Source organism: Capsicum annuum, chromosome 2 (genome assembly GCF_002878395.1).
Source record: "Capsicum annuum cultivar UCD-10X-F1 chromosome 2, UCD10Xv1.1, whole genome shotgun sequence".
Taxonomy (NCBI): Eukaryota; Viridiplantae; Streptophyta; class Magnoliopsida; order Solanales; family Solanaceae; genus Capsicum; species Capsicum annuum.
In genome coordinates, this window is record NC_061112.1 from 149,121,266 (window position 1) to 149,131,738 (window position 10,473).

Here is a 10,473-nt window from a genome sequence, read left to right on the forward strand (position 1 = left end):
TCATTTGGGTGGTCATCACTGGAAGTCTGGCACACAAACATATACTACTACATTTGGTTCATATTAATATATCAACTTTTAAGGTTTTTGTACACCTCTTAAATAAGGTAGGAGTATTTAACAACCTTTATCATATTCCTACTATTTGTTTATCTTTTCATCTCTTCTTATTTTTATTTTCTTGACACCCCTTTTAATATTAATATTTGGTTCATATTAATCTCTTTTCCCTTCCGACCCACAGAATTGTTATTCTTTAGTCTGTTGAAATTATTGATGAAGGAGACAGATAAGTTCCAAATTAATGTGTACTATTAATTATCGAACTTATGGAGTACTATAAATTAAATTATAATTATTAATATTAAAGTTAGCACTGAACAGTAACACAAATGAAAATTCTAAAAAAAGAAAAGAAAAAGTTGAGCCTTTTATTTTAAAAGAAATGACAAAACACAAATTATTAGAGCTGGGAAAAATTTTGACTATTGGCAACAACAGGGGTCCAATAATCACAAGAGTAATTAACGCAGGATCTTCCGCACACTGTTTGACCATAAAATACAAAAAACCATATGATAAGCACTCGTGCAAAAAACTACTCCTTATGACTATTAATTATTTTAATTTTCTCTTTATTTGATTCACTTACATCAGACAAGACAAGAGAAGAGAAGATAGGATATATTAGGTGATCATGTAAATTCAAATTTTAAGTCGGCAATAAATCAATACTTACTATTTAATAGTATAAATATAAAATCTAACTTTGTTTTTACATATATAGTTTGGACCTATGCAATGTGTATTATTTTCTATAATTAGAGGATCGGAGGGGTTGGGCTGTGGCCTTCATGAGTAGATAATGAAGTTTATGGACAAGATGTTTTCCAACAATAAAACAAGGAATACTAATTTGGTTTATTCAAAATTTCAGAACTATAGCATAACCTATAAAACAAAAGTCAAGAGGCTTGTCATTGTAAATGTACCTAACTACATAATCAGTGTTATCATTATCTGCAATAATAATTGTATGTTCATTCATCATGCATGTAATCAGTGCTTGGACTTGACCCTCATCCTCCGAACGAACGAAAAAAAAAAAAGAAAACGATATTCAAATAACAAATTAGGGGACATGCAGAAGAACAATTGGGAAAGAATTGCATGTAAAATGGTCTCTCACGTATAAAAAGGAGTAAACGACATAAAACTAATTATTTGTGGAATTTTACTTATATGCATATAGCATAAAATTTTAATTATATTATTGGTCTATATTATATTACTAAGGGTCTATCGGAAACAATATCTCTATTTTATTTGAGACAGTGATATGAGTTGCGTATCCTTTAACCCACTTTATTTTGTGCGAATATATGTTGTTGTTTGTCTGACTGAGGACATGACCCTGGATAGGAAGATATGGAGGAAAAACATTAGGCTAGAGGGCTAAGGTGGGTGGATGAGTCATAGTTAGTAGGTAGGAGGGTCTCGGTGTCCTTTGTTTGATAATGTATAATTTTGTGTGGATGTCGTATCTATGTTATTTTTATCGTACTCCATGCTTTTGATGTTTTATATACTGTCCTTTGTCTTGAGCCGGGGGTCTATCGAAAACAGTCTCTCTACCTCTTTAGAGGTAGTGGTATGGACTACGTATATTCTATCCTCTCCAGACCCCACGATGTGGGAATTTACTGGATTTGTTGTTGTTGTTGTATATGTTGTTGTTTGTTAACTTAATATTTTGAAAAATACTTCTTCTACTCTCTTCATTTTTCTAAATTAAAGTGAAGTATTATTGTTTAACAATGAAACCGTAACTATTAAGTACCCACACTTTTTTCAAATTTAAAGAATTTCAATTTTAGATTACCCAAAAATGAGATTAAATTAGTAAAAATTTTTTTTACAAAATCATTATCGGACTAGTAAACGAGAGGAATATTAACCTATAAATATTAGGTGATTCGTCTTATTTTTTCAGCTACTCATTGAAATTACTTTTAACAGTTATATCAACTAGTTTTGATTTGACCTAATAATGTAAAAATTATTCTGTTGATCTCTTTAATTAACTTAAGTACTACGATATTACTGATTACATGCTATGAATTGATCTTATTTGAGTAAGTAAATGCTATAATATGGATACGAATAACAAATTATTTTCAGTCAATTCTTCTTTCATATGGTACATTAAATGCAATGTAGCATCTCTTAAATTGTTTTATTCATTATATTGGTCTAATCAGAAGCCGTACTGTCCCCGCTGACAGTTTTAGGTTGTGTTTGGTAAGTAGAAAATGTGTTTTTATGAAAAATATCTAAAAAATAAATGTATTTCTTACTTATTTGTTACTCCAGTAGTATTTGTTAGGGAGGCAAAAAAAAAAAAAAAACTATTAATTTTAAAGTATTTATAATATAATTCAGCTAAATGTTGTTGGGGCGAGATGGGATATGGTAGGGGCTTTTGATGGGCAGGGGTAAAGTTGGGGTCACTGGATGAATGAGATAAGATGATGATCTCGAATGTCATTCATGAAACTCAAAATATCATTTAGAGAGTTTGAGATAAACTCAAAATTTGAAAAATATTTTTTCTATATCAAACACACTTTGTTAGTGAAAAAGGGTGTCACCTGAACCTCTTCGATAAAAAATTATATTATATATATAAAAAAATATTTTTTTAAACTTTTATGGAGATATATAGATTTTGAATCGTGTGAACACTAGACTAGAGGTTGATTTAGTGATTCACCCTAAATTTTGATATTTAATTCGCAAGTATAATATTTTTATTTTTTGAATCTTCTTGATATAAATTTTAAATCTGCAACTACACTGGTATATCCTTAAATTCTTTAATTTATGAATTTAAGAAAATCCTATAACTTTTACTCATATACTTTTTATTCTTAAATTTATTAAATATCTATAAATACTCCCATTTAATTTTTACTTATTACATTTTGATTTAACAAATAAAATAATTAATAATATAATTATTTTATAATTACATCCTATTAAATGATGTTTATATTCTAACTTGAAATTAATTTATAGAAAAATAATTAATAATAAGGATAAAATAAAAAAATATTTTTTTATATATTAAAAATGACAATTAAACGTAGAAATTTGAGAAAATTAAGTGACAGTAAAAGCCTCTTGAGAGAGGGTTTAATTATGAATTCAATTCTGTTAACTGTCGTGTATGGAAATTAAACTGGAGAAGCAAATGACGAACGCGTCTGTATCAACTACGCATGCAATAGTTGCTCTCTCTCTCTCTCTCTCCTATTTATTCCAGGCTGACCAGCCATTAACATTACACCCCCGCCCTTGATGACCTATATCATCATCTTCCCCATCACTATTCACACACTACTAGGACAACACCACCTAGCTGTAAGGAAAGTTTGCTTCTTTTTCTTTCTTTGTGTTTGTTTCCTTAAGGGCCAAGTACAACAACAACAACATGGCCAAAGGAAAGTTACCTCTGCTTTTGATTTTCGTAGCAACAACAATATGTGTTGTGAGTGCTACAAATTTGAACAAGCACCAAGAAGAGGAAGAAGCTGACAGAATAATATCTCTGCCTGGACAACCAAAAGTGTCGTTCAAACAGTACTCAGGGTATGTCACTGTCAATCAAGTTGCTGGAAGAGCACTCTTTTACTGGCTTACTGAAGCTGTTGATCAACCACTCACTAAGCCTTTGGTTGTTTGGCTTAATGGAGGTCAGATCTCACTCTCTATATCTATCTTTGTCTCAGTCAGGTCACTTACAAAAGTAATTATAGATAAATTTTTACAATAGATATTAACTCAAACATCAATTTATAACGAGATAAAAGTGATACTGATTTTTTACTTTCGAGTTTTTTTTTTCCGCTAGTGTGTAACAAAAGTTGGGAGGTGAGTGAGGTATGGTTGGTTTGTTTTCTAACGGCGGGGTCCGACTCTGAAAACAACTGGAGGTCGTTTTCCATGCGGATTAAATTATTTAGAGATTATAATTTTTGAATAAATTTATTTTATTTAAGACATGAAATAAATTTATGATGTCAATCAAACACAATTTCAAGCTTAATTCTAGAATATTTCACTAGGAACTCAAATTTATCTTTGTGAACAGTTACTTAATTCAAACACTCAATAAAAAATAATGTTATGAATGTATATATGTTAATTACGTTTAATTATATATATATTATGTTAATATATTTAATTATAATATATTATGTTAAATTATATTAATTATGTTTAATTATATATAATTTAATTATACATAACAATATTTTTATCCTTGTATAATTTTAGACCAAAAAAAAATAATTTCAGGATTGTTATCCCACCATTTGGGATGAGTTATCCCAAATATTTACAACCAAATGATTGAGTTACATTTTTATTCCGAAATTACTGACTCTAGTCCCGCACACCAAACGACCCCTATGGGGTTAAAGTCTGACACATATTACGTTCCTCTGGGGAAATGGTACACTAATTATGATTACTTGAACTTCTGGTTACTGTTTTATTCATTGTTTCTTTTTTTTCCTCTCCTTTTCCTGTAACTAAAAGGAAATATCATAAAAAGGTTATTTATGTCTCCTAAAAGGTCTCAATATGCAAAAAGCCTGTTATAGAGCCCTTCTTCCTAAATTGGCCCCATCCGATGCAAATTTAAATTAATGGGAGGTTATAATAGGAATATGGAACACGATATTATTGCACAATATGCTCATCTTGAATCACTCATTGTTCATTTTGACTCATACATTATGTGTTGTTAATAAAATACTTGCGAAACTCATTAAGGATTTTATTTTTTAGGTAAGCTAGTATAATTGATTACTCGAGAGGGGGTCCTTTTTAGTTTAGTCATGACTAAACTGTCGACTGATATGGTCCATTATCCATGAACAGATAAGACAGACACTACCTTTGCCAGTTGCTCTTTCTTTCTTTCTTTCTTTTTTCTCTCTCTCTCCACATTAATATTTGCACGCAGTGAATATCAATGCTGTTACAACCAACCACTTTTAAAATACAGTCCTCATTTAATTTTCTTAACTAAATTGGGTGCCCAGAGTCTTTACATAGATGCCCATACCAACTATGCTTCAGCAACCACTTTCCCCATGTCATTAAAATCGCATTCAGATTTTGAATTTGATCAAATTTAATATTTACCCTTTATGTCAAAAATACTGGATTCAGTTGAACTTGGTGATGGTTTAGATGCATCGTGCTCTTCGCATAAGTCATAAACTTATTGTTGCAATTTCATGAACATTGCGTAGTTTTTAAGGATAGTAATGGTAGAGGTCGTTTGTTAGAATGTATTAAAAAAATTAATTATGTAGTACTCATAATGTTTTTTAATCCTTTGTTTGGTAATATTTTCAACCTATGTATACTCACCTAAGATTTTCAACCTATGTATTTTTCAACCGATTTAGTTATTAGTTATACATATTTGTGAGTATACATAGGTTGAAAGTCTATTTAGTATTGTGATGTATAACTACTACTAATAAATCATGATACAACAAATCAAACGATGGATAATAAACAATCGCAGCATGACTAGTTTCAGCATAACTAATTTCAATATTACTAATACATCTTATACAATACTATTCATATACACTCTACTAAACGTCCAAGCATACGGTGGCTTTGTGGTGACCTCATAAATATGGTGTCTTCAAATCAGAATAAGAAAGATTCTTTACCGTGAATTTTGTTCAAAATATTAAAGTCTAGCCAACTAAGGATAGTACTGTTTGGGATCTGTCGTCATTTTCTTATAAATGAGGTTTCAATTTCTTGACCAAATTGTTCATAAATAGATACATGTGCTGATCTCAACCGTCTGAGATAATGGACACAGAGCCTTCTCCGGGGACCCCTTATACTTGCTGACACTATAAATTCTTTCCATCAATCATATTTCTCTAGGTGAATTCAAGATTTAAATGTGACCCCTTCAAACTTTAAAGTTCATATGCATATAAATGTATCTGTATTTCGTATCAATAATAATACTATCTATATTTTTCACATGTATATCTATATTTCACCTTAAAAAATAATGGAGTTAGTTGAACTCATATACATTCCTCAACTGGTTATTGACTTACAACAATCACTAATAAAACTGACATAGTTCTGAGAAGTAGGACTATTTACCTACTGTAATTCGTTAAATTGCATTAGTAGTGTTAAAATTACCTAAGTATTTACAATGTTAGCGTATATAACGTTTTTTATGTCAATTGGACAAATCAGGTCCAGGGTGCTCTTCGGTGGCCTATGGTGCGTCGGAAGAAATAGGGCCATTCAGGATAAACAAGACAGCTTCAGGTCTGTATGTGAACAAGTTCTCATGGAACAAATTGGCCAATTTACTATTCATTGAAACTCCAGCAGGAGTTGGATTTTCCTACAGCAATAGGTCCTCTGATCTCCTTGACACCGGGGACTATCGCACTGGTATGACATATTGTTGATAATATATATTCATTAATTAGTTTAGGCCCTCTTGTTTTGTACTTTTGCTATTCAATTATTTATCTTGGCTTAGATTTTTCTTATCCATCCTTTGTGTTACTGAAATGTCTCAATCTGTAGACTGATTGGGGTCATCTTTGGGTGCTTATTCCAACTCTTATTAATTTAGTAAACATGATGTGATGGACGCATGCCTGCCTCTGACTAAACATGACAAATGAACAAGTTGAGTTAAACTTAAGTTAGTCAAATTGATAATTAATGAGGCAAAGTTTGTTGCGATCTAAATGGGTCAGTTAACGGATCATAACACCACTCGCTCAACGTGACCCAACCTTCTCTCCTTTTCTGTGGTGCTTTTTGAAGGAAAAAAAAAACTGAAAGTTAACATATACAAGTTCTTCATAAAAGAGCAACCCGATGCACTAAAACTCTGGCTATATGCAGGGTCCGGGGATAATATACATAATTCTCAATCTGCACCGCTGACTTTGTCCAAATGTTTGGATTTTGATTGATTTTTATCCGCTTTAATGCAGTATAGCTTGATGGGTTTAAAATTGGACGGATGGGACAGATTACTAAAAAATGGATTGATGTTGGCTAAGTTGCTCGGACTTTTCAACAATGTCTACGGCTGTATGTTGGAGAGTCCGAGCAACTTAGGATGTTGGCACTTTGTTTGAGTATTCCCTAACTAGTAATCTAGTAAACATGAAGTGATGGTGGCATGCGTGCTGAAGACTTTTCTATAGTGAAAATCCATTGTGACAACCAGTGCCCATTTAGAAGCACATGAGAAAGTGCATATTAGCACTCAATAGCAATGTGGCCTACCATAAGATTTTTTTGGAGTCAATGCTGCAGTTGTTAGCTACCTTACATGTTGTTGTCTATTGTCAATTTACTATCACTACTGGGCGATCAATCAAACAGCTAAAATATTCACCAGACTTGCAAAAATCTTCTCAAGAAATTAATACATCTTAATTGTTGAAAAATTTATACTACTTCAGCACTTGGCCTTATTAGTATTCTGTTCTGTCTTACTCCTGTTGATATGGAAAAACCTTGTCCGCCGCACCTGATTTTTGCACAAACTTTGTTAATTCATTGTAGTTAAGTAATTAATTCATATGATTAATTGATAAATATAATGACGTTTTGTTTATTTTCATCAGCTAAGGACTCGCTACAATTCCTTATCCACTGGATGGATCGCTTCCCACGCTACAGACATCGTGAAGTCTACATCACAGGAGAGAGCTATGCCGGTCATTATGTCCCTCAGCTAGCCAGAGAAATAGTACATTACAATGCCAATTCTAAGAGCCCCATCAACCTCAAAGGATTCATGGTAATCTGTCAATGTCTACAAATCGGTGTACTATTAATGGAAATAACATCTTGAAATTTGGTGGAGATAATATTGTATGTTTTTCAAAATGCAGGTGGGAAATGCAGTGACAGATAACTACCATGACAACATAGGAACAGTGGCATATTGGTGGAGCCATGCTATGATCTCTGATAAGACATACAGGCAGTTGGTGAACACTTGTGATTTCAGGCGCCATAAAGAATCAAACGAGTGTGAATCATTGTACTATTACGCGATGGATCAAGAATTTGGGAACATCGATCAATACAATATTTATGCTCCTCCTTGTAACAATTCTGACGGTAGCACCTCAACTAGGCAGACCATGAATTTACCCCACCGACCTTTCAAGGTACATATATGTAACACAACCTGAAAAATGCAACATCTTATAGTAACATTTACGAAGTATTTACTTTAGTATAATGTATACTCGGAGATTTTGCTGATTGTTTATTCGGATTTCCATCATTAGATGTTCAAGCAGCTATCAGGATATGATCCTTGCACGGAGAAGTATGCAGAAATTTACTACAACAGGCCTGATGTCCAGAAGGCTATGCACGCGAATACAACAGGAATTCCTTATAAATGGACAGCCTGCAGGTAAACAAATCGACCACTGACTAATTAAAAGAAAGTTTGAAAAAAATTCCCGCTAATAGCTGCTTTATGTTTCACCCTATGCTTACAGTGAGACTCTGAATCGAAACTGGAACGATACAGATGACTCGATTCTTCCAATCTACCGGGAACTAATGGCTGCTGGTTTGAGAATTTGGGTTTTCAGGTACGTGACTTTGAGTTGAGGACTTATTCCAAGATTCTAGGCAACTTAAATTATGTTCTTTTTTTAATTGTTTCGAATTGTCATACTGCAGTGGTGATGTAGACTCAGTGGTACCTGTCACGGCGACAAGGTATTCACTAGCACAGCTCAAGTTATCCACCACAATTCCATGGTACCCTTGGTATGTCAAGAAACAGGTCAGTAACGAGTATCTAACTTATATGCACTGTCAGTATTTCAACTTGTTACAACAGGCAACTTGCTAATTTTAGTGTAGTAGGAGTATATTTTTGTGACATGAAAATAAATAGAATGCTAATTTGTAATATTATGTTGTGATGATTTTTGTAAGGTGGGAGGCTGGACAGAAGTATACAAAGGGCTAACATTTGCAACAGTGAGAGGGGCTGGTCATGAAGTGCCATTATTCAAGCCAAGGGCAGCATATCAACTATTCAGTTCATTTTTAAGAGGAGAGCCACTTCCCAAGTCATGAACCATGATAATAGTGGTGACATTAAAATTCTTAATTATGGGTCAAAAATGTCAATTGTTTTCCACTCTTGGCTAAGAATGAAAGAATGCCAAGTTGAAGGAAAGAGAATTGATGGGAAAGAGGGAGGTTTACCAATAGGACTTTGGGTTGGAAAGAAAAGGGTATCAATTTGTTTGTATAAGTTGTAACAATATTAGGTAGATGTGGTTTGAATTCTACTCCCTCGTGTTTTAGGAAAATTGAATTTTCTTTATATTTCGTATTTCAATAAAAAGGGGTTGAATTCTTATTAGTCACTTTTTACCATGGTTACTTAGTAAAATATATATTGATCAATCATGGTTAAGTAATATAAATTTTAAATTCAAACACATGACATGCACGTATTGACTTGGTGTATATACCGGTTTTGTGTAAGTTTTTTCTCGTGGTTAGAAATATTAAATAGTAAGGATAATTTTATTATATCACTATTGGAATATAACTAATTAAAGCTTTGAAAAATGTATTTGGTAAAGACTATAATTAATACTAAGAATAAAATGAATAGAACTGAGTAGATTATCTATTGATTTTTCAAACCAAAAAAGTATTGTTGGACGGAGGGAGGAGTATTCATCTGTTCCAATTTAGTTGTCTTTGTTTTTGATCTGTCCCCAGAAAAGAAGTGTCGCTAAGATCACAAGATTTAAACATTACATAAAAACATTTTTAATTTGATATCTACTATAGATTAAATCTTATTTTTTTATTTCTTAAATTGGAAAGAAAGGGAAGTACAGTATACAGCGTGATTACCAATTGCCGTATTCGAACTTCTTTGTGTATTCATCGCAATGTGGACCTATTATTAAGTCAGACATCTGCACAAATGGTACTCTTTTAGGCCCACTAAATTAAATTCTCTATCCCATATATAATGAGAATTTTCTGGATACTATTAAAATCTGTAGGAGAACTTCAATTTTAGTATTTGATATATATCTTTTATGATTTTAATTTTAAAATATCAAATTGATTTAATTCAATTTGGATAATCAAATTGACTCTCCAAATTTATCACATAAATTAGAATAAAAAGAATTATAAACTTGATTCAATTCTTTTTAAATGTGAAATTAGTTTCACTAAACATACAAGCCAAATCACATAGGCCTCAAAAAAGTGCAACTAGACCCGATAAACAAAGTGCAACTAAATTAGAGCAAGAGGTTCAATTAAACTTTCTTCGATAAGAAATGACTTAGTTTGCGTCATTTAAAACAAAAT

General features: G+C 32.1%; 1 protein-coding gene across 1 annotated transcript; it reads left to right on the forward strand.

Moving 5' to 3' along the window:
• Positions 1-3,245: 3,245 nt before the first annotated feature.
• LOC107860450 (serine carboxypeptidase-like 25) lies at positions 3,246-9,496 on the forward strand. Its single transcript, XM_016705817.2, has 8 exons — positions 3,246-3,755; positions 6,316-6,519; positions 7,719-7,894; positions 7,989-8,270; positions 8,394-8,524; positions 8,613-8,708; positions 8,800-8,905; positions 9,061-9,496. Exons 1-8 carry the CDS (start codon positions 3,494-3,496, stop codon positions 9,202-9,204), a joined length of 1,401 nt encoding a protein of 466 aa, XP_016561303.2. The 5' UTR covers positions 3,246-3,493; the 3' UTR covers positions 9,205-9,496.
• The last annotated feature ends 977 nt before the right edge of the window (positions 9,497-10,473 follow it).

Excerpts from the sequence above, each read along its gene's own strand:
- LOC107860450 (XM_016705817.2), top strand. The coding sequence starts at position 3,494 with ATGGCCAAAGGAAAGTTACCTCTGCTTTTGATTTTCGTAGCAACAACA. Across the intron at positions 6,520-7,718 it reads CACCGGGGACTATCGCACTG|CTAAGGACTCGCTACAATTC; the intron begins GTATGACATATT and ends TATTTTCATCAG. Across the intron at positions 7,895-7,988 it reads TCAACCTCAAAGGATTCATG|GTGGGAAATGCAGTGACAGA; the intron begins GTAATCTGTCAA and ends TTCAAAATGCAG.